The sequence below is a fragment of the Varanus komodoensis genome, unplaced genomic scaffold (assembly GCF_004798865.1).
Source record: "Varanus komodoensis strain SLA01 unplaced genomic scaffold, ASM479886v1 scaffold18_1, whole genome shotgun sequence".
NCBI classification, from domain to species: domain Eukaryota; kingdom Metazoa; phylum Chordata; class Lepidosauria; order Squamata; family Varanidae; genus Varanus; species Varanus komodoensis.
The window spans coordinates 196,349-221,230 of record NW_025335548.1 but is presented as its reverse complement, the minus strand read 5'-3'; the positions used below and the strand labels follow the sequence as shown (position 1 = coordinate 221,230).

General features: G+C 43.3%; 1 protein-coding gene across 6 annotated transcripts in view; it reads left to right on the top strand.

The window, feature by feature from the left end:
- Positions 1-24,882, top strand: part of CHN1 (chimerin 1) — a 119,031-nt gene that overhangs the window by 81,543 nt on the left and 12,606 nt on the right. For all 6 annotated transcript variants that reach the window (XM_044427073.1, XM_044427075.1, XM_044427074.1 and 3 more), the window contains 2 exons: positions 3,367-3,444; positions 16,527-16,611. In XM_044427073.1, the coding sequence (XP_044283008.1) occupies positions 3,367-3,444; positions 16,527-16,611 (163 nt within the window). The remainder of the gene's footprint in view (positions 1-3,366; positions 3,445-16,526; positions 16,612-24,882) is intronic.

The window sequence follows — 24,882 nt, the reverse complement described above, 5'->3', positions numbered from 1 at the left end:
AAAAAATCCCCTTTCATTCTTTTTCCTCTGAAATTGCCTTTCACAATCCCCAGTTCCTTCAAAGTACCCAAGCTGCATATGTCCTTTTGAGCCCCACCCCACCCCACCCCGTCAGAAGCCATGTTTTAAAAGGCATCCTGACTGTTGGTGGTTGTCAGAAGTTGGTGCTTCCATAAATGGGATGGCTCATATTTTTCCATTTTCCTGAGCATCTAGCCTCCCAGGATGGGGTGGTAAAGATGGAAGACACTGAGAACAGACAGGCAGTCAGGTTCCGCCTCCCCCCCCCCCAACACACACACACACACACACACACACACACAATCTAGAGTATCTTGCTGGGAAGGGATTGATCTACACACCACACCTTTTTGCCGGCAGGGATCCAGCTTCATCTCCTGACAGCTTGCCCCGTGAAGCTGTCAAATGAGAAGCAAACCACAAAATAACCTACCTGTAGCCTTGGTTGGCCAACATCTTCCTGTACTTTAACAATAGATAGCTTCCTGGGGATTGACAAAAATGTCAATTCAGACAGCAAGAGAGATCAAGTCTGCAGATTCACTGTCCACACTCACAGGTTGGTGAACCGGTGGCCTCTTGAGGGGCTGTTATCAGTTGTAATTTTGGCTATCGTAAAAAGCGATTTCGGGGGAGCGGGGAGAGGGTAAGCTGCAGCAACCAGAAAAGGGATCCCAGGGAATGCAAGTAGAAGAGGCAAAGCAGGTGTTGCCATGGGAGACTGTTGAAGGACGAAGGGGCAAGAAGGACCAGCGAGTATGTTTATCTCTTGGGTACACTATGGGTTGTTTCAGTGGTTTGCCATGTAGTGTTCTAACAAGTCAGATAAAACAAAATCAATCCTTTTTTAATTGGTTGTTTGCCCTATTTGCCATAAAGCAAAACTTGTCTGCATCACATCGTTTGAGAATAGTTTGGACATGCTTAAATTAGTGCTGTTCTTTGAGAAAGGCAGGGAAGTAATGAATGGGAAAGAAGCAGCCTCTCGCCTAAAAGAATTTTGCAGAGAAAAGTAAGATTTAAGAATACCTCACCATTTTCAACTGATTCAGGCTGTGTGCATTTTGTATTCGGGTGTCTGTGTCCAAGCACAAAATGTCAAATGCAAAGCAGCCCTGAGAACTGGACATGGCATACAATGAGTTTCACAAACTTGAAAGTGCATTGGTGCAGTAGGGGAGGAAAAAAATCCAAATGCTTATTTACTCTTCATCTCCCAACTTTTCCTTTTTCTCATCTGTTAATAATGCCACCCCCTCCTATACCAATCTAGCTGCAAAATTAAATGTGTACGTACATGCCTCTTTATGCATTCTGCAGTGAAGACAGAGCTATAAAAATTGGTCCCCGGTCAAGTTTATCATAAGAAATGTGATTTGGTATAAGTTGTTCCCTTTTTGTAGTACTCTTGTTCAAGGACACTAGCCCGGAAGAGGTCAGTACAGTATGTCAAAAAAAAATCAGGTCAGTTTTGAACCAACCTACTGTGGGCCAACTAGATATCCAAGCCTGTGGATTTTCTACTCCATTCATGGCAGGTAGAACTCCAAAAAGCACAGAATGCTGTTTTTCTTTCTATGTTAGCTAACAACAGGGAAAACTAACTTAGGCCTGCAAAATAGAACTCAGCCCATGTGCTTAATGACCTCTGGTTCCACAGATAGATAAAACTGGTTGGCAGTAAGGTCAGAAGTATTATTTTTACATCTATTTGGCTTATGCATGGGCCCTTTTCATTTAATTTGCTTGACTGCAAAACAAAGGATTGCCACTCTTTATTTCAGGGTCAACTTGGAGAAAAGATCATGGAATGTGTATGTGGATTTGTCAGAGCTTCATTCAGGAAAGACATGGTTACTTGAGAGCTTGGAGAGAGGTTCACAGTTCTGAACTATGAATTCAGGGCAAGTCCAGGGAATTTCAGCAAAATGCCTCTTGCTAAACACATCCCCGGTATTGTCCATTGGCAGCCTGGCTATAAGAATCAATGTTGGAGAGTTGATAGAATTTTTCCCCATTCTCCATTCATTATGGCACAGTGGAATGATTAGACCTGACATAAGGTCAGTATGTGCAGCAGCTTTCACCAATATGCTTCACAAGGACCATCCTGGCCAAGGACGAGTGGTGGTGGGTGTCCCAAACATCTGGAGAGCCCCACATTGGGGAAGGTTGATGAAGAAGAAAATGATTGTGGATTCCTTTTAAAATAATATAATTGAAATGAACGGCGAATGCGAAAGAAAGGCATTTTGTGTCTTCCCTGGATTGTTGTATTAAACTGGGTAACTATTCCGTATGTGAATAGTATGTGCAATGAAATTAGTGTTCATCTAAATCATCCATGTAATAGAAACCTTTCCTGTTTGCTCCTCACTTTTAATGCCTGCAAATGTACTGCAGTGTTCTTAGTTTTTAAATGGCAGAGATGCCATTTTGCAACGATGCATGACTCATTCATTGCTCATTATCTTCCTGCTGATATTCTCTCTCTCTCTCCCCCCCCCCGCCCCCTGCAAGAAAGCCTCATCTGGGAGGGGGAGGGGGATGAGTGAGCTGAACAGCACACTGCTTAAATTCTATTGCTGGCTTTTCATTGGTTATATGATATCTTAATCTAACCAGTCCCAATTCATTGCTGCCTGCTAATGCCCACCCATCTTCTCTCTCCTTGCTAGACTGAGGTTAGCGGGGTGTCTGTTAACTGGAAACTGATTACATGCCGTATGAGAGCATATTTCGATACGAAGTGGTCCTTGGTATGGTTGAGCAGTGGAGAAAGAGTCCAGAGAACCAGCCTATTTGACAGTCATTGCATGACTTCCTAAATGGATGAAGATATTCTGGGCTTTCTTTTGTGAACAGTGACTCTGTTTTCATATTCAAACCCCCTAAGTTTTCAAGTTTAGGGACCTTTAGCCAAAAAACAAAAAACCCTCCAGTGAGAAGAAATTGTAGCCAAACCAGGATTTTCTTTTGCAGTACTATAGTAACAGCATCAGCATTACAGTTGTGCCTTTCTGCAGTTCAGTTTAGGCTTCGGGTAATGTTGCTTTTATTTTGCTGTAACTCTGTTTGAAACCAGCGCAGAGGCCACGTGTGTGTTTCGCATTGGTGTGGGGAGTTTTTGCTTTTGGGGGTTTTTTGGTTTTCTCTCCTGCCAGTTCCAAAATGCCATCCAAAGAATCTTGGTCAGGGCAAGAAGCTAATAGAGCTGCCGTTCACAACCCGAAACAGGAGAGCCGTCAAAGAGATTTATTGATAGCAGCCTTGGGAATGCGACTGGGCTTTCAGAAGTCATCTGTGACAATCTGGCAACCTCTTAAACTCTTTGCTTATTCGCAGCTGACATCACTTGTCAGAAGAGCCACTCTGAAAGAAAACGAACACATTCCAAAATATGAAAAGGTTCACAGTTTCAAGGTAAGGCATTCATCTGCTTCATTAAACCTAGATGTCCAGGGTTTATTTGGAATTGAAGTGTATTGTACTTTGGTATGCTTGAGCAAAAACAGCCAAACTACCTTCTTGTGTGTTAAATCAATTGAAATGACACTAAAACTGTGATTGAAGTTGATAAAACTATTGGTTCTGCCTTTTATATGTTTTGTGCCTATGCACATAAAGGAAAAGATCCTGGAAATGATATTAGATGAGCTCATGGAAACCTTTGGTGCCAAGGTCTCCAAAAAGGTATTTTTCAATCTGATGTTTTTATCAAAGGATTAACCGATCTTATTTCTGCCCATTGCAGTGAAGGCGTGTTAGATGCCATGGGTATTCTCCATGGCATCTGGGCAGTGCAGATGCTCTGCATTTCTCCTGCTTCCTGGCTCTTATTTCCCCTCTAGTACTGAACTATGATGTCAACAGCACATTTTTACTAAAGCACTGTTACAGCTGTTACAGCAGCTGACTCTCAAGCAGCAATGCTCTACCTAAAACAGTTTTCTTATGTAGCCTCCATTCCTTTACAATTTTTTAAATGTAACCTTCGCCATTATTTCTTGAGGACTTGAAAAAAAATACATTCTTGCAGGGGTGGGGGAGGTGTTGAGCTGCTCCTATTTGTAGACAGTTTTTTCCATACGTGTAATTAAATGGGTGGACAATTAATTAAAGACGTATAAATAGAACAATAATGTATTGTACAAGAATAGAAACTTGAGTGCCAGAGGGTATGGCACAGTGAGTTTCTGTTCTAGAAAGATACTGGCAATGCTGGTGAGGATAAAAACCAGGCTCACACTCTGACTTGAAGAAGAACATCTGACCTCCTTCCTTTGAAAGCCCTCTGTGCTCAGTTGTCCAGTCCTGTGCTCTGTGATAGGCAGTGTGCATACAGAGCGACCCCTTTGCAAATGTAAGATGCACCCAGGTAATCTTCCTCCCTCCAAATAAATTGGGACCCCAACATGTGCACACGTCTGAGTGTGCAAGGAGCGCTGGACTGGAGAACTCACTGGCACGTTATATGCCACTTTATTGTACTGCCTGGTCACTCACAGGAGTGCACAGATTACACTTTGAAACTGTTTGATTCCTCTTGTGATCTAACGTTGCACTGATCCGCACTGCACTGATTTCCAAGGGACTAAAGCTTAGGTAAGCACCCAGCTGTGCTTCAAGGTATTTTGAACTCCCACAGTCCCTGAAAATTGGCCCTTCTACCTGGGTCTTCTGGGACCTGTAGGCCAAAACATCTTGGGGGGGCGGGGAGGCAGGTTGTCTACGTTAAAGCATGGATAGGGAACCTGTGGCCTTCCAGATGCTGGCAGGCCACAGCTCCTGTTATCTTTCACTGTTAGCTATGCTGGCAAAGGTTCATGGGAATGGCAGCCCACCCGCACCTGGAGAGCCACATGTTCCCCACTCCCAATTCTTATACTTTGCATAACTTTTTGCCAGATTCTAGTCAGATGTTGTTAATTTCATTCTTCAAATCTTAAAGCAGCCCCCTGATATAGCCCCATGCAGGTCTCTGCAGCACTTTGCAGTATAAATGTAAGAACACTAGGCAAAGCGTGCCCAACATTGCTGGTGCCTTTTCGATTTCGTAGTGTGTTTGAAAGTGTATATCTCACTTTCTCCTATATGCTCTTGGGTTGTTTTATACTCTTTTGAACAGGGTGGTTATAATGAATGCTGAAAATGTATTAAAGTGGGAGGGAAAACCTTCAGCTTCAAAAGAAAAAACATATCTCCCTGGCAACCCAACAGCCTGTTCAACGTTTTAATAGGAGCCTGAGCAGTACTGCCTTTGGCAGTTCTTCAGGGGAATTAGGAGGAACAGGAGTGACAAATATTTCTCTCTGTGCCCTCACCAGTCGCAGCTGATGCGCAGGAGGCACTGTCAAAAGGACGCCCTGGGTTAACTGTGGCGATTACGGCTGCTCATGGGGAAGAGGCCGTCTCTAACGCGTGGAGCTTGGGGACCCATTACAGTGCTGTTAGGAGCACTGCAGTCAACTTTCCCCTGGGTTTAAAAAATGAAACAGGCAGAGAATTAAAAGCAAATGGCAAGAAGAATTTAAGCATAAATAAATAAAACCAGAAACCGTTCCATTTAAATAATGCAATTTTTCCATGGCTTGATTTGAAAATGTGCACGGTGTTTGTATTAACGTAGACTCCCTGACATGATGGTTTAAACGACGTTTAAACAATTTGATTGGATTTTCCCATGTAGCTGTGAAAAAGACCTAATGATATGTAAACCTTGACATTCTCTATATCTTAAGTGCACATAGTGAGTCGCTGTGCCAGGCACAGGGGCACTGCAGGATTTAAACTGATTTAACTGCAATGATCCTTCTTTTTGAAGAACCCCAAAAGCTGGAGTTTTCTGAGAGTGTAGAGAATTTATTTGAGAAATGCTGTTGTGTAGAATTACAATAGCCAGAGTTCCTAGGGAATAAAGGATAAGCTATTGCAGTACTGATGCGGCATTGGGGTTTCATGGTTTCATGTGAAGGCAGGAAAATAGCTTTCAAGGACTGTACAAAACACAAAGAACAAGCAAGCTCTCCTAGCTGTAGGGCAAGGATGGCGCACCAGAGCCGGCTGGTAGAAAGGCAGCCTGGATGCAAACACAAGATAGGCCTCAAGATCCCATCAAGTCCATACACTTATTAAACTGTGTAAAATTTTCTTCCCTTGGAGCAATTAAGCAGGTTTTCAGTGCGATAAACCAATGAAAAGCTAGATATTTGCTTCCTGGGCACCTTTGGCAAGACTAAATGTTGCATGTATTTCTCCCCCCCCCCCAAACAGATATGTTTCACTGCTGCAGTTTAAAAATGCAACTGCAGAGACTGCCATGGGAAGCAGGAGAGGTGCATCTTAACTCTTGGGTGATTTCCACCAAAAGTCTTCCCAAAATATTGCTTTTAACCCCCACCCCACAACACACACAGAGAAGAGATGTGGTTACCCTTGGCCCTTCTGAAGCATTGAAGCTTTGTGGGCAGGCCGCGGCTGGTGGGAAAATGGGTAAAGTTTATGAAGACCCTCTACCTCCTTCACATTGTAATCTTAGCAGTTGCATTTTCCAAAACAAAACAAAGTGGGCAAAAAGGCACCATGGAACGCACCCGCCCGCAACAGGTACTTTTGCCTCTGCACAAGGGAGTTCTGTTCTCGCACACTCTCCTTGGCTCTTGGCCAGACCTGCAGCCTCTTCAGCTGCTGAATATTGCTGGCATCCAGCTCTGATCAGCTCCTTCTGCTTAAGCAGCCGCAGTTGGCAGGTCTGTCTTGGCCCACAGCTCTTGAACGGATACAGGGCAGACCATCTAGGAGCTGAAACAGGCTTGGCTGTGGAGCAGTAGTGCCATTAAAGCTGAATCAGGCTGTTCTAGATTCAACCCAGATTTTAGCACTCACTCAGGGGATCAATCAAGATTTGACTTGTACTGTCTTTTTTTCCTTTCCTTATAATACCGCTGGGACACAAAACACTTCTTAGAGGGCTAAACTCTTCCATTCACTTCTTTCTAGAGAATGATGGGTGAAAGGCGTCTGTTTGTAGCAGCTGATGCTTAACAACACCTGATCTGTAGCTCTATATATTTAATGTCTATTATAATTGTATTATTATTGTATTGCGTTTATATCCCACTTTTCTTGCTCCTGCAAAGAACCTAAGGCAGCTTACAATGTTCTCCTCCTCTCCATTTTATCTTCGCAAGAACAGCCCTGTGAGGTAGGTTAGGCTGAGACAGTGATTGCCCAGTGGGCCTCATGCCTGAGTGTGGACTAGAACCTGGATCTCCCTGGTCACCAGCCCAAAAGTGTGACCACCATGCCCCATGGCTCCAGCTGGAGGAGAGTTGTGCACTCATTAAATATGATCTTTCACACTGAAACAATTTGAATGGCAACCAGAGAAGTACATGCTGGCTGCCCCGACATTTCTATGAATGCTGGGTAGAGCCAAATTAAGCGGAATACCTCAATCACATTACTTGTTCTGTTAATTACATTTGTTGTTTCTATAACCTTTTACTGTGCATCATTTTATCTACCTCCTGCTGCCACCATTGTTTCAAAAAAGATTTTAACATTCTCAGGTACATTTTTTTAAAGCTGCTACTCAGAAAGTGAATATAACACATCCTGCTTTCATTTGGGTTTAAATTCTACACATATCCTCTCCATCCAAGGCATTTCATGAGTTTTACATGCATAATGCAAAAGTAACATACCCCGCTGCGCTCTCGGTATTGCAAAACAGCCGAGACTATGGAAATAGACCTTTCCCCTGTTAACAGGAGCCGCGGTGTATCTTTTGCTAGCTTTGACCACGTTGGTGCATGCGAGTCTTCTGCCTTTGCACGTGCAGGGCCTGAGGAGCTCACCATGTGATGAAGTGCAGAAGGACTCTAATGAGGCAGCCGAGGCACTCGCCTCAAGGACTCGATACGGCGTGTCACAGCCTCTTATCATCAGCTGCTCTCCCTCCAAATTAGCTAGGGCACCATCGCCGAGCCAGCGCCTTTCACTCTCTGCTCTGTATAATATTCTTGTGCACTTTACCTGTACCTGGGAAATCTGGCTCTGGCTGCCATTTTTGGCAGGACTTGTAATTTGGACTTCTTCTTGTTGTTGTTGTTCATTTCTGTACCACCAAATAGCTGAAGCTCTCTGGGCAGTTTACAACAGTACATAAAAGTATACTTCTACAGTGATTGATAGTTTTTTAGTAAAATAGTATGGATGCTTGATTATTTAAATTTATACTCCACTTTGTTATATGTGGCTTATAACAATATAATGCTACAATAAACTCAAATCCACAAAAGGCACTTAGCAACTATTAGAAAATACTTTATTAGCAAATCATGCCACCTTTGCCTCCCTGCACCCTCCAGCTGTATATCCAGATATACAGCCTGTGCTGTGCACTGCTGCTTGGGGGATAATTGGTATGCAGTCATTTATCACGGAAAGAAAACCAGAACATGTTCCGCTTCCTGTAGTATTTGGCTGTAGCCTCACGGAAGCACCATTTCCACTTGTTCACATTCCTGCTGACGCGTCCAATACCCACAGGAAAGGAAGCAAGACATGACAGAACTTCTGGCTGGGAGTGAGTGAGGGACGAAAAGAACGTTTGGCTGCTGCTCTGCATTCGAGTCTGCACTGTCCTTGCTGATAAACATGCTATTTATATGCGGTAGTGAAGGATGCTGGAGTGCCTGGTGCACAATGTCCCCAGCGTCCTCTGAAGTCAGGAACAACGTTGTTGGCCACAGTTCAGCCCAGCCCAGGCTCAGTGCATACAGGCTAGTGCAGCCTTGCCTGAAAGCAAGAGGGGTGCAGAAACGAGCCTCTGACCTTCTCTTGCTCTAGCAGCAGATGAAAGTGATCCGCTCCATGGATACCCATTGTCTCAAATCTTGATTGCCTGGATCTTCCAAATGACCAACTTTTTATGTCCTCGTTATTGAACCTTCCCAACACAACAAAGCTGCCATTTATTGGCGTTTATCCAACTGTCTTTGATGCTTTCTCCAGGCTACTCAAATTAATGGACTATCCTCTGGCTATTCAAGTTCAGGCTTGTACTGTCAGCCGCCACCTTTGATACTGCAAGGTAAATGTCTGTCAACAGTTTGCCCGGCGTCCTTGGTCTTTTCATCTTTTTCCCCATCTTTGAAAGGGAATGATTCTTGTTTCTCAAAGTGTTTACCTGAGGGGGCTCAGTTCTTGGTTGGAACACACCCGAGTTGTTTATGTGATAGCAGGTAGTAGTAAATTCTAAAAGAAATAAGCATTGATTATTGGTTTTAAAATTGATCAGAGGCCTAATTTAGCTGCTTCCCTCTGTTTTGTGTGTGCTTTGAAGCTTCTGCCCACCACATTTTAGCTCATGTCATTGTAAAGGGTCAGACCTGTAAAGGAAGCTGTAAAGGAAGGGTCAGACCTGTAAAGGGTCAGACCTGTAAAGGAAGCTGCCTTGTAAAGGGTCAGACCTTGGTCCATGCAGTCCTGCAGTGTCAACACTGACTGGCAGAGGCTCTCCGAGGCTCGCAGGAGCTTTGCCTACCCTGCCTCGGGTTGCCAGCATGGACACTGGCACATACAGAGTGGATGTCCTATCACAGAGCAATGGTTTCTTCCTAGCTGCTGAGACAGCCCGAGTTGTGTGGTTGCAAATCCTCACAAAGCTAGCAGAGGTTCCTGATGGCCCCACACATTTTCGGTTTTTATTTAAGCATCCATCCAAGCCCCTTCCTTCAAGTTTCTCTTGTAATGCTAGCCTGGCCCTTTTCTAATGCCACACAGCCAGTGAAAAGGATGAAGCTGCTTCTCAGAGAAGATAGGCTTCTACATAGGCAGCCACTTGCACGAAAGTAATTCCTAATTTCATGTTCTGGTTTGTTCTCGCTTTTTGTGAGGGTTTTTTTAAACGATAGATAGGGTATGAAGGAGGCCAAACCTGCAAAGCGGATGTTCTCTAACAGCGGAAGGAAAAGCGCACGCTTGGCAGCATTCATGAGCTAGCTGCTGTTCTTTATCTCTGGATATTATCGTTCGGTATTAATGATACAGGTATCATGGGCCTCCCCAGGTGCTTTGCCCTGGCCACACTCTCCTCATCCGTGCATGTAGTCCTTCAGTCAGGGTTTTTATGAGGCCCTTGCAGCTACTTCACTGTATTTCAGGGTTTCCTGTTTTTGATTTAGGGTTTGTGTGTGTGTTTAAATATTTATTCAGTGAAATAGCACCATAAGTGCTGAAGATTATTTAAAAACCCAGAGGAGGATAAACCCCAAGAGGTACAAAACAGGAGCCAGCGGCACTTCCTGCCCATCATATTCTTGCCTTTTGATTGCAAGGTTTAATTTGATACAGAGCACTGTCCCAACACCCTTTTCAATGTCAGGGTTCAAGCCATGGAGTATGCTAAATAATAGCATGTCTGAGTGATGTACTTGCCTTAATACCAAATAATCACAGGCTACTCCTATAAATCTAAAGGTACCTTCCATGAAACAGGGCATGCATTCAAAGAACCGTTTTTGTTTTTGAAATGAACCATGGAGTAGCAGCTTCTCTGTCTCGTATGTCCTCCCTATTGCTTTAACACATCTAATTTTTCTTCTGATCTTTTCTATAATTCATGTACTACAAAAGATTTGGTGGTACTTCTCTCTTGGTATTCACAGGTGTGTAAACAAGGAGGGTGGGGAATACAGAATGAAACCCAGATCCAGTGTCTCGGTCGAAATTAATCAAGCTGCCCTTTCTAGCAATCATGTTATTAATTTCCAAAACCTACTGAAAACTAAGTAGAATGCCAAAAGAAGTGTCTCCTAGGGCTAGTGTCCTGACATCATAAAACTTCACAACTCCGCTGTAAGGGAAAACATGATAAGGGCCCATATATCTCAGACTTCATGATAGGGGCCTATGAAAAGTATGTGCTCTGGAGGAGTATGATTAGGTTCTTTGGCCAGCAACTTTGGAACTGCATTCTATACTTCAAAAAATAAAACAACTTGGCATTCATGCTGTATGTTTGTAGTGAGTTTCATTCGTTAAATACAATTTATACACTAATAATGACTCAAAAAAAGTTATTTTCCTTGTGTTTTAAACAGGCTTTAGAAATGTGATTCTTCACTGGCACGTCATGGGTCAAATTTCTGCTTGTGGAAAAACATGCAAGCGGGCTTACTTTTGCATTACTGGCATGCGGCACATACATACACACAAAACCACCTTAGTATGGGTGTTTAAATGAGAAAATAAGTCATCCTGTAATGTGAGCCAGTGCCACAGGAATGCTGGTGCTGTTCAGCTACATGCTGAGCAGAATACAAAATCTGCTCTTGGAAAGAGCTGAGTTATTTGGTGGATTTAAAACTGGAAGAATAACACCAACCGCAAAATGTTTTTATAACCCACTTTCTTGCACTCATGGATCCTGTTTGCAGAATTACAACTTGCTTCTGATCCACCATCTTGAACTGCACTAGTAGGAGATACAGAAATGAAGTCCTGCTCTGATTCTTAAAAGCCATTCCTACCTCCTGATTCTGGCAGTTCCTGCTCCGTGTACTCTATGTCATTTCTTCAGATTATCCTGGAATGGAGAGGCAGTGGCCCCGTTTTCACAATCATTGCAATTTAAATGACAGGCCATTGCCTATTTGAGGGTTGTTTTTCTCTCAAGCCCTGTGTTGTAGGTTTGTGCAACGTGATACTTGCACTAGGCGGGCAAAGGAAATGATGCTGAGCAAGCATCATGGTTTAAAGAAGCCACCATGGTTTGTTTAAGTTGTGGAGATCATGGGGAACAGTGGCAGTGGCTGAGCAACTGGGAGATGACAGTTCTCCAGTTTCCTTTCTTGGATCCTGTAGCTCAGGTGAGTGTTGAGGTGGCCCTCATGTTGTGGGACTCAGTCAGACATCACCAATTTTTCACAGGTGGGGTTACTGCTATCACTCCTTATTTTGCCATGTCCACATGGCTAGGGTGGGAACACGCATAAGTCTGAATACAGTAAGCAGGACTGAGGGTACTTAATGGAAGAGATCTAAAGAGACTCCATTTCCATTCAGGAGGCACGCCAGTGGGTTCACTCAGTTCTCCAAATGGGTCTTACTTCATTCATAGGTCAAAAGAACAAGGTTTACAGAGGAAAACCAAGAGTTAACATAAAAGACAAGCACACAAGTTTGAAAGAACAACCCTTTTTGCAATTTCTAGCTACACCATTCTTATAGTCATTTTAAATGATTGGAGATATATAAGGGGCTGGGGGTGGGGGGGATTGACCATGAGAGGCTTGGATCAAACCACCCAGTTTTCTTTCCCTCAGGCCTTCTCACCAACCAACAAGCCCCACCAACCTGAGGTTATATTCTTTCTGTCCGTCAAGCCTGGGATTCATTTATTTGAAAAGCTTGCATTCTGTCCACTTATGAAGGGAAACTTGGGGCAGCAAATAAGCCAACCACTGACAATAACTTTATAAAAACAGTGGTTAACAAGGAAACACACCTTGGGGCTATTAAATTTTGAACCCAGTGGCCCTTAAAGAGCCAAGTTTTCTCATGCTTCCGGAAGTACAGTCCTGGGGCCTGACAAATGTTGAGGGACAGAGCATTCCACCAGATGCATGTGATCACTCAAAAGGCCCTAATGGCTGCACCCCGAACTTCTCAAGGCTGGGAAATCGGAGGTGGTGAACTGGTTTGGATGACATGACAGCTCTCTCTGGGTTATTTAACCCTCAGGGTGCCATGATGCATACCATCCAACTTTATGAATATGCAAGCCATGGATGGGGCCCACCGAGGCTTGTCATGATGTCCAGGCATGGGAAGTGTGGGTTCTTTTAGGGCTACATACACCACACATAACCCATAGGCTGTTTGAGGATGCTGGGAGAGTCATTTAACTCTCAAAACCAACTCCTGGGTTTGAAGGACACAGCAAGCCCCATCCAGGTCTTGCATCCTCATATTGATGGCCTGTACCCTTAAGGGTAAATTGACCCATGATGGATTGTCATCTTGTGCAAACTGGCCAACTGGAACATGTTGGGAGAAAGATAGGGAAGGTGGAAGGTCGGGTTTGTCTCTTGACAGACAGGTCCTCAAGTCCAAATGCTGGCAAGCCTGCCAGAACACTTTGCTGCAGCTGGAGTATTTTGATTAACTATTTTCAGCCTTATAGATACAAGGGCTGTACTCTGCATTGATGTACAGTGTGGCTGGAGGATGACAGTGTTCTATTTCCTTCTTTCCTCTCTTGCAACATCTATATCGTTCTAAAAAAAGGCTTTGCCAGTTAAGGGTTTATAAGTACCTATGAAAAAATGAATTAGCATTTATTTTAATCTGCCTGTTTAATCAACAAGATTAAGCTATGAAGAAATTCTTAACAGGTTCATCATGGTTGATATGATTCTTAACAGAATCTTATAATTCTTAACAGGTTCAATTTTTTTCCTAATCCTTTTTGACTTTACTGTGAAAACCTAATAATGTCGTGTTTTTATTCAGTTTAAATAAAATATTTTTCCTGTGCTTCACTTGAGGCTGCTTCAGTGCAGTAAGGCAGGATGGAGCGGGAAGAGCACGTACATGTGCAAAGCAGTGACTCTTGCTCTTTTTGACTCACCATTGGCAGGCAGCTCCTGATACAAATTTTCTCACCAGGGGGAATGTCCACCCCTACATTAACTATAGATGCTGGAGTTTGAACAGGCATACAACACGCGTTCTTTGCACCATGAGCCATTTCTACAGGTGTTCTGTAACCTGAATTGATCTCAATGGGACTAGTAAGATAGACCATGCTGTAGTCAGGCCAGGCCAGGCCAGTTTAAACTGCATTCCAGTGACATGGTTCACACAGTCACCTCAACCCACTGTAAGCTTATAAATTTAAATCATGCTGTGCTGCAGGACATGCCAGTGGCCTGCTCGATTATTTTAGCAGCAGGTGATAGGCAACATGTGTGATCATTCTGTGTGACCCCAGCAAGATGGCTTATATGAAAATGATACAACCCTCAAATAACCCTCAAATCACCCAACAATGTATTGTGAACCATTTCTGTTGTAAGGCAAGGTATTTTGGGGTGGCATGCTCTTGAGTAGGTAATTAAAACCCATTCGCTTTTCAAAAGACCTTCTCCTGCTAGACAGGCCTAAAACTATCCATGGGTTCTGGGCAGTTTGTTAATGATTTGCATTTTAAAAATATTAGCTAGCATGCGATGGCAAGTTGCACAGATAAATTAACCTACTGTGGCTTGTTGTGATGTGCAAAACAGGTCATAGGGGTATACAGACAGACAGACAAGTTGAACATACTGCTTATATTTTTGGACTTCTGCTTGGGAACAGATCTGTCAGGACTGTTACGATGAGCAGTCGCACGTTGAAATTTACCACTCCAGCCCAGAAGATAAAACTGCTAGTTACCACACGCTAACTGGCATCTGCATGTTGTAAACGTTCATGCTACAATCCAGGGTTGGTTCAAATAACCAGACTTGCCGCGTTCATAGTCCTGCTGAGGTCAACAATCAATGCTTAATTCTTCCCCACTGAAATCAGTAGGATAGCCAAGCTTTGGCAGTTGTTTGTCTTTCAGGCATCCCAAGATCCTTTGCCATTTTTGGAATACAAGCATTCCTTGCTTGTTGGTTCTGGTTCACTATTCAGCTAGAGATAGCAGAAACTCAGACTCGGCTTTGAGTATGCAGACTCACAGACTACACAATGGTTAGCAAAAGTTATGATTTTCTGTGCTAAGAATGTTGTGGTACAGCAGGAAGCCTATCAAAGCAAAGTCAGCATTAGCTCATTGTGGTTGTAACAAGAGATTTAAAGGGATTTTTAAAATCCCTTTCACCCTTAGCCTCAAATTCCTTTTTGCATAGGTAGGTTCTGTTTGTCTTTACTCACTGCTGTCCTGCACATAAGGTGTTGGATTCAGACTCAGTCATGCTAGAATAGACCCACTGAAATCAGTGGGATGCTATGGACTTATTTCCAAGTCTGGATCCAGCCTAAACTACCTTTATAAAAATGTACTTCTGAAGAATAACACATGGCCGGTTAGCTCAGTTGGTTAGAGCATGGTGCTAATAACGCCAAGGTCGCGGGTTCAACCTTGCTAATAACGCCAGGGTCGCGGACCACAGATGCTTTTGCTGGACATGCACAAGGTGGGCTTGTTGTGAGCAGAGCTGGCTGGTGCCGGAGGTCAGACTAGATGGCCTGGGAGGACCCTTCTGACTCGCACTGTTTCTATGTTTCTAATAATCACCTTTCATTTATCAGTGATCTTGAAACACAAACTGCAGACTGCATGTTCCCAGTTTAGGTCCTGATAGTGGTTGTTATGCTGAAATTGATTTGTTTTCCTGATATAGGCCCTAATTCATTGCCATCAACTCTGTCTGCAGAGAAACCTTACATTTTCTTTGCAGTGCTCATATTACATTTATACATTTAATCTGTTGTTAACATGGGCTCTTGCACTCCTTGCTGAGCAATAGGTGTTAGGAAAGAGCTGAAGAAAATTAAAAAATAAATGGGTGCTTGAAACACAAATGCCATATGCACTGTTTATAGCATTAAATAGAGGAAAATGGCTGGCTGTTGTGCTGCTTGTGTATACTGAAGACTATAAATTAATAGTTAAGTACTCATTTGTGCTCAGTGCTAGCAATGCATTTGACATTCAGGCTTGTTTCAGGCTCTGCTGAGGGACCGATTCCACCTTGGACATCGTCATGGCCAACCTTTGCCTGGAGAAGGATGCCAGGAGTAGACAGACAGAGCTCCACTGGCTCTCTCAGTGGCTTTCAATACATTCTGGTGTGAGGGAGCTCCCTTTAGCTCAAATCAGACTGAATTAGGGCAAGCCAATTCATGTTCAGCAAAAACTAGGAAGAAGCGTTGCCTATTTCTGGTCCAAGGAAGCCCCCTCCGGTGATAGGATGATCCCCATCAAGCTCTGCAGTGTCAGCGTGAGCGATATTTTTGAAACTGCTGTGCGGGATGGACTCATCCCTTCTGTTAGAAATGCAGGCCCAGCTGCCCAAATACCAAGGGCTGGCAGACAGAGTCTTGCGCAAACTTTATAGCTCCACAAAAGTACAAAATGGGCACGTTGGTCTCTATGGATAGTACATGGTCCAAGCATCACAGCTTAGCAGTATCCCGTTTCTGAAACTTGTACCTGGTTGGCATCACTCGCAGGTATCCACCAAGCTAAGAGCGCTGTGCTCCGTGACCCACCACTCTCTTCACACAGAGCAAAACCCTTTGAGCAACTTGTTCAGAGCTGCTCTCTAGGTCAAAATAATATCTTTTCAGCTGTTTTTCCAACTGCAATCTGTTTAAGGTTGTTTCTGGCATCTTTTCCTTTGCGATAGGCACAATATGGAAGCAAGGCTAATCAATACTTTTAAAGCTGATTTTGGAGACAGAGAGAAATTGAGCTTTGTACATTTTTTTCTCTTTTTCAGGTTCACACGTTCAGGGGTCCACACTGGTGTGAATACTGTGCCAACTTTATGTGGGGCCTCATTGCTCAGGGAGTGAAATGTGCAGGTAACAATAATTTAGGATGTTTGTTTTAATTGTTGCAGTCAGCTTGAGTTGGTTTCTCATTTCATAATAAAATGAGCTATAAGTGATTCCAGTTATAGATAATGGAAAGACTCGCACTGTTCTGAGAAGAAACTGGAACAGTCTCTTGTGAGAATTGGCCAAAACATTGGTGACTTGGCAGTCTGCCTTTTCACATAATAAAAGTAATCAAATGGAGGCTAAAGCAATAGCAAAACCATCATAAGCCCACAATAGGTGCAGCAAAAAAATGAATTTGAGATTCTTAAAGCTACAGTCTTCCCTAGTTACTAAAATCTGAGAGAGAAAGAGAGAAGAAATAAGATTCTGAATTTTGAAAAATAAAACCAAGCTATCCAATACTATGTAGTCCAAGCAGTCAAGCACGATAAAGCATGCAAAGTATGTATAAGAGTATAAACATACAAATATAAAGCAAAATTGCAAGCTTCCAGTTCAGGCTCCTTCTTGAGCAGGCGGGTTGCCTGTCCGTATCAGACATCAGCACCATGGGAATTAAGGAGCAATCCATATGTGCACAGCATACATGATATGCCATATGCAATTAATGAGACATTTTTAGTGGAATATTGCTTTATTTCTGTGGTATTGCTGCTTATCGGTTGGATTTATTATATTTTGTTATGACTTCATTTTCTGCTCTGTTTGGGGATGTTACCCCAGGAAATGAAAAGCAGTATACTCATCTTCTAAAATACATAAATTCACATATCTCATGTGTATACTGTTACGTGACTACTCAAGTGTCTCTGTGCCATAAGTATATATTCTGGAGGGAAACAAATGAGAAAGCATTGAATCACACTTCCATGTAGGTATAGGTACCTGAATATTTTTTGGGAATACCACGCTATACTTCTCTATATGTCTACATACCATGCATGGCATTCATTATTGAAGTTAATTCCCTCCATCAAATTGTATTTTGCAATATGGGGTGTTTGACAAACCTACATTATTTTTTATGGATGTGAGAAGAGAGCAACTTTCTTCTTTTGGGTTAAAAGCAGTTAATTACTGAGAAATGTGCTGCTATATTTTTTTAAAAAAATACAACCAAAATGTTGCTCTGTTGCATTGACACTGACACAAACATTGATTTGTCTGGCTGTAGGAAGTGGCCCTTTCATTTTTCTATTTCTTTATTTTTCTGTGGGAAAGTTTTCATTTCATATGTAGAAAAGAATGCATGCTGATTGCAAATACAATATTAAGCAAGCTTTGCAGCTTCCAAATTGTAATCAATATTTTTTCAGGAGATAATCTCGTGCATACACACATGTCCTTGAAATATATATGTAACACCTCAGAGCAAAACTAATAAATAGTGACAGTGAAATGAAAGATGCCCGAACAACCTGAATAGGTTTGAAGAGAATTGTTGAAATAGATGAGCGGTTGCCAGCAAATCAGGCCCATTTATTTGGATTGCTAAAAGTAGTTAATATACCAACCGTTTTCAGCACATGTGTTTTTTATCCCTTAAATCTAAACACTGTAAGGGAAGTACATGCTATTGTTTTTAAATATTTACAAACATCCCAATAAAATGTCTAACATTCCAATTAAAATAACATTTAAATCACATTCAGTGAGCTTTATTTTTTTCCTCAGAGATATCAGGTCAAATATTTGTGGTGTTTTGGGACAAAATAGGGAACATGGGGAACTTTTTAAAAAATCTTTGTAAACTTAACATGAGGAATGTTTTTAAAAGCTTTCTATTTTAGGAAATACAAGTAAAATATACATGCTTAATTAGACCTCTCTAGAACAAGAGTGGCAAGTTGTGGTATTCAAGATGTTTTGGCCTAGAGTTCCCATTAACTTTCACCAGCTTAGTGTATGGTGAGCAATGATAGGTGAATTTTAGACAAAAACAACTGCTGGACTAGAAGTTGCCTTCCCTTCCTTTAGGACATTAGAATGTTTTCCAGTATAAACTGAAAACTTCGAGGCAAGTTAAGTTAATTTGCATTGGAAAACCTTCCAGTTCAGAATTTTTCGGAAAACACACATTACTTACCACAACACACAAGGGACATGTTAACAGATTGCCTTCCTCCTCTGACATGGCTGGACCTGCCTGCAGGAACAGAAGGCTGCCTGATATGGTGCCACTAGTCTGGCCATCCCAGCCCTACCGAAACTGTCCCTATCCGGAGAGGCTGGCGGCTGAACCTGTGCCTTTTGGTTTGCAGAGCCTGCACTCTGCCATTGATCTCCAGGCTGTGTAACTCTTTGCATCCGCCGGGAAGATCTGTTCCCTTGGGTTTCAGGTGGAAATTCCAAACGGTGTCCTTTCCCTTAGTATACAATGTATCACTGCACCCCAACAACATGCATCCTTTCAGAAGAAAGCCAGCGCAGAAGTGATCTGGACTGTGGTCTTTGGATTCTCGCGGTGTTAGCTGGCACACCTTGTGTGACTCACAACCTGCTCTTCTTTTTCGGTACCAGGCCCTAACAGGAAGCAGATTGTCAGTACTTATGTCAGTCACAAAGTCAATGCCCTATCTTCCTTTCCCATCAAGTAGATTTTAAGCAACATTTTATGTGTAGAAAAAAGCCCTTAAATAGATAGGTGCGGGGGTTTAATTGCAAAAGTGAAAAACCTCCAGACAAATGTTGGTTTGCGTAAAAATCTGTGGGAGGGAGGAGAGACCACCTGCCTGGAAGAAAGAAAATGGGGTGAACAGGTAGAGGCCATTCAGGTTCCATCCATAGTCAACCTGTTACCCCCTGACAAGGGCAAAGTTTTGGGGTAGCAAAGTTCATTCTGCATGCCAGCCTTCTCCAACCTGGAGCCTTCCAGATGCGTTGGACTGCAGCTCCCACAGTTCCAGTTTCCAGGCTGGCTGGGGGTGATGATTGCTGCGCAATCCAACATCTGGAGTGTGCCACATTGGAGACGGGCAACACGGCCAAAGAACCTGCACATCCTGCTGGGCACAGGCACTGCTCTGTGCAGCCACGCATGAACTGACTGGCGTGGACTGAATTGTCCCGGCAACACCTAGAACCAACTTCCTGAGGAGCCTGCTTCACTCTGCCTCATGGTAGGAAACCCCGTGTTCGTATTTCATCTCATTTTCAGGTTAAGGGTGAAGCAGGCAGGAAAACACTGTGAGAGGGGCTCACGCAGTGGTGACCTTTGCACAAATTGATGTCTCCACAAGGGGGCGCTGTGTGCACCCCACATACAGCTTGCAGAGAAGTGGCTTCATAGGACCACAAGAAGCTGCTTAGAAATGGGTCTGTCTAGCCCAGTACTGAGGACACTTAACTGCTAGGTGCTCTCCAGAGTTTCAGGCAGGTGTCTTTCCATTCTACCTTCACGTGCTCACTATTGGCCTCGGAGCTTTCTGCATGCAGAGCTTATGCCTCCCTGCTGAGCTGCGCCCCCCCCCCCCCCGGTTTCATCCCATTGGCTTCATGTTGGCATATATGCGAGGAGCAGAGCTACGCAAAATGTTGTAGTCTAGGGAGGGTGGCTTTCATAGCCATAACCTGAACAAGCACGTATCCCTTGTTAAGTGGATTTTATGCAGCAGGCTGCTTGTGCAGGAATGGTGACTCAAGCACTTCTTCTGAGAAGTAATTTTAGAGTCACCAGCAAGGCCAGGAAGACGCAGCCCAGAACCTTCCAGTTAGAGCCGGGCTTCCTGTGAGGGGGAGCGTTTGACATGGCTGATCCTTGGAGCTCACGCAAATGTCATATAAAGCCATTGAATAAGGTACCCCTCTGACTGCCTTCATTGAGGGTTCCCAGACAAATGTGGGATTGGGGATCAGCACCTCTAGGTGAAAGACAATCATTCCAGTTAGGCTGGAATCATTCCAGACCTCCTTTTAGAGAATTCCCAATAGTTTGTTTGCAGGCATTCAGGTAAACTTGGCATCACTGTTAGAGCAGCAGAAAGCTAGCAGTTCTTCAAGGGTCTTGAAAGAGCTGAAACAGAACATTTCTGGAACAGTGCAGGTAGCCGTGTTCACGGAAGGGAAGGCTGCTGATCTGTCCCAATCTGTCCAGTTTGCTGCTGGAAGTGCTAGTTCCTCTTGCACTAGTGGGGAGCAAAATGGGATGAGAGGGGCACAGTGGCACACAGGACACTGCCAGTTGAGCTATAAGTGTGCATGATGAGTGAGCGAGCGAGCAAACTGTTTTGTTTAAAATGTTTAGTAAAATTAAGTTGCTTCTTCTGTGCTTTTATAGGGTCAATAGATCTCCGTCAGTATTTATGAAGTTAGTGTTGAGTAAATCAAATTGTTTGAAAACTTCATAAATATTGAGAGGGATCCATTGGCCACATAAAAGCTGTGCATACAACAGACAGGAAGTTAAAATTTTAGAATGGTCATTCTGAGTCCAGCTGCTGGTTGGATTTATGGGTGAGACTCTAAAAACAACACATTCTAGGATGTGTGGAGAGGAGAGGCATGGCATGAGGCATGGCATACAGAGATTTTTCCTGGTAAACATTAGTTAGATTAATTCATAGCATGAGAGTTTTCTGTCCTTTTTCAGAGTAAATAATATATAATGATCTGTACCTTTTCAACAGTGCATGGCATGGCTCCTCCTCTCTCTTCTGGCATGTGGGTGGCTTGCCTCCTTCATGGATATGGTTCATGTAATGTTCTTTCACTTTCCGTGCATAGCCACCCACGTTAAAATAATCTTCTAGGGCCAGATTTTTTCCAAAGCCTTGAGTAGGAGGGAGAATAGAAGAGGCAGCCTGCTTCCCTCTGATCAAAGCAGAGAAGCATTTTTCCAGACCTTTTGCTTTTTATCACCTTTGATTTTCTTTAGCCTTATATTAGCCATTTGCACTGTTAAAGCTAAAGCGGTAGCATGTCCTTGGCAAGTAGTTCAGAGCCTGGAAAACAGCTCCATCTTCCTTGGTGCACGGCCATGTTGATCGCTCCAGGGCCCTCTGTAATGGAACGCTGCAGGCTGTACATAATTTTCTCCCAAGTTCACTTTTCAGTTGCTTAGTATGTTGCTAAAGCTGGTCAGGCTATGAACTAGATGTGTAGGATATTTGGGAAAATATATGAATGTTGGGAAGGACTGCATTCTCTTTTGCCATGTCATCTTGACACTTCTAGAAGGAGCCAGGTGCAGGAATAATTTAATTGCTCAACTTTATGTAGAATTGACTCTGGATTCTAGGTCTAAAATGATGGAGACAAAAGCTGGCTTTGGATGTGGGAAATCTGGATTCGGAAATCTGGATTCGGGAAACGTCACCCTCTCAGCTGTGACGTTTGCTTCAGTGGTTTGAGTGATTACGTTACTTACTTCACAAGATGATTGAGGTCAAAAAAAGAACCCTGTGTATAGTGCCCTAAACTACTTGGAGGAAGGACAAGATGCAAATGAGTTAAATAAATAACATGCAGCTCAGCTTCTGCTGCATTGACAGTAATATGTGATGGATAGATCAGGCAAAACAGCACTTCCAAGGCTATTTGCATAAACAAAGAGGCTAAGAGGGAGCTCCTCAGAAAAACACTGACCAGGTTTGCATGATGATGGAGGGGGAAATAAGCCACAGAGTCTTATTTCTGCTGCTGTGCATGCTGGTCTCGTGGCCGTGGGATTTGCTTAATTAATGCTATGGTGCAAGCCTGGCAGCAAGGGTGACTTGTTTCCCTGCTTACCAAGCTACCCAGAACCCAGGGCTTTTGTCAGATTTGCCCAGCAGGCAAATCTGGGGGAAAAGTAAGGCACACGGGATTCACAAAATACATGAGTCACAGTGACTGATAAGCCAGGGTAAGTTACCATGTGGTTAACCAGTCCGGCTGGGTTCGGACAACACCACAAGCCACCCCGGCTTATCAGCTCATGTGACCCTAGTCAGTGACAGGCTGTTTATGAACTAGGCTGATTAGTGAATATGCATGCATGAGTTTTGCTGAATCAAAAGAAACTTTGTGTTCCTTAAATAGCCACATGAGAAAGATAAATAGCACAAGAAAAAGCAATATCCATATGTATGAACTATTTCACAAAAAGATAATCAGCCAGTTGAATTTTTGACCGAAGCCTGCATCCAGAATGATTTCATGAGGGACTAGGTTGGGGTGGTCCAACACGCAGCCCCCAAAGCCTGGTTCTGTGGCCCTCTTGCTGCTCAGTCCAGATCCAAGCAATGGCACAGACATGATTGCGGTGAGCCCTCGGGGGGCTGTCAGCCCAGCCTGTTCTCTTCCTGAGGCTGTGAGCCCTGCAGGAGCACCTCTGCACTCATCAGCAGGAGCAGGCAGCCATGCTGGGGACAGCTTGTCGGCTCAAGTACAAGAGGCTCAGCGTGCCAATTCCAAGAAGGAAGGGGGGGGAGTCACATGGCAGGAGAAACAGGGAAGAAAGGGATGGGCCACCCCAGAGGAGCGGCCATTGTGCCTGGGCTGTGATCCCTGCAGAGATCACAGGCTCACAAAACATTATTTCATTCAACTAGTCCTAAAACCATCTTAAAATGAATTCGTCCTCATTTAATGGTTAACTAAATATATTAATTGCATATATTAAATCAAATATTTCAAACACTTTAATTTATGATATGGAAATGTAATTCATAGTCCTCATGCAACCCTCAAGGTGCAAAAAGTTGGGCTGCCCTGGACTCGGTCAGCAGGAGAATTCAGAGCAGAAAGTACATGCAGCGCTTTTGATGTGTGTCTGAGTCCCACCGCAGAGCTGAATTGAGGTTCCATGGATCCTGCTGGGGGTTGGGAGGCAGGGAAGTGGGAATTGTAGCATTGCTACTGGATTAAACAAGCCACGGCCTGCTCCCAGCAGGCTCCTGCTTGCTCTCTTGCTAACTTACACATCTCCAGCGTCTCAGTGGCCAGCCTTTGGCCACCGCATGATCCATAGCCAGCTTGCTTATGCTAGCAGTTTGCATTTGGGAGGTGTAAGAAGGAACAGTACAAGTATATTTTTTCTGCAAGACCTGGGTAACCGTCTGCATTGGTACAGACCTGGCCAAGTCTGTCACTGATGGATTGTTCTCAGTTTTGGAAAAAAGAATATGGATTTCCCCTTCAAAAAGTTTCCCTTAATTTGACTCTTACTATGGCTTTGTTGCTCAGTTTTACCTGTTGAATAATCAAGATGTCCCCTTCAGCCAGTCTTCTCCAATCTGGTTCCTCCAGGTGTTTTTGACTTCAATTCCCAGGAATCACATGGCAAAGTGCCCAGGAATTCTGGAAGTCGTCCAGAACATCCAGAGAGTACAAGGGTGAGGAAAGGTGCACTAGATGAACCTCTGCAATTCTTCAGCATTTTTACCAGCATCTGTTACAATGAGAAAAACCCAGTGCACTTTTTCCAGAGTTCTCACTGAACAATTTTTAATCCAAAATTTGCCCTGAATTTGCCCTCAATGGGGCATATCTGAAATTTATTTCCTTTACTAACCCAAAATCCAAATCTGATTTGAGAGCAACCATAAAATTAGCAGAACACTGCCTTTTTGAGGAACATCTTTTTTTTTCTTTTTGTTCCATTGCTATTTGTTCTCAAAAGTGATAGAACCTACAGTGCTCCCCAGTGTAACTTATAAAATATGATAGTCGTGTCTTTAACATATGATGATGTTTCTATAAAGCGCGTTCGGCGACTATATATTCCAGTGTATTAGACGCAAGATGAAGGTTAGAGCTGACTAAAACCAAATCAGCAATAGAAGAAAAAGTGACAGCTCTGCTTATTCTGCTCTCAGCAAATATTTGAGATGGGTCCTTGTGGGGCAGTCTTAATTCAGTGCTTATAGTTCTTGTGTTTGTTCAGGCATTAATGAAAGCACATTATTTCAGCTTTCAGTGGAGAATCTTAGAATCAATATTTTCTGTTCTTAAATATTAAGTCTCTTCCATGAGGTCCCAGAAAAGCACAGGGAAAGAAAGCACTACGTGCCTGAGACATTTCAGCTCGTGGTATCTTCAAATCTACTTCAGGATGTTTTGGAAGCTTTTCTGCAGCTAATAAAATTAAATATAGTGTAAACTCTTCTGCCACAGTGGTCTGAGAAAATGACTAAACATTTGGGTACACTGAAAAAGAGATAAAAAGAACTGCTGGTTTTAGAGGCTGTAAAGGAGATGGGCAATGAATTTAGATTACTCATTTTCATAATGCTGCTTCTGCTATGGCCAAATACTCAAGGCCACTTCTCTCTCTCTCTCTCTCTCTCTCTCTCTCTCTCTCTCTCTCTCTCT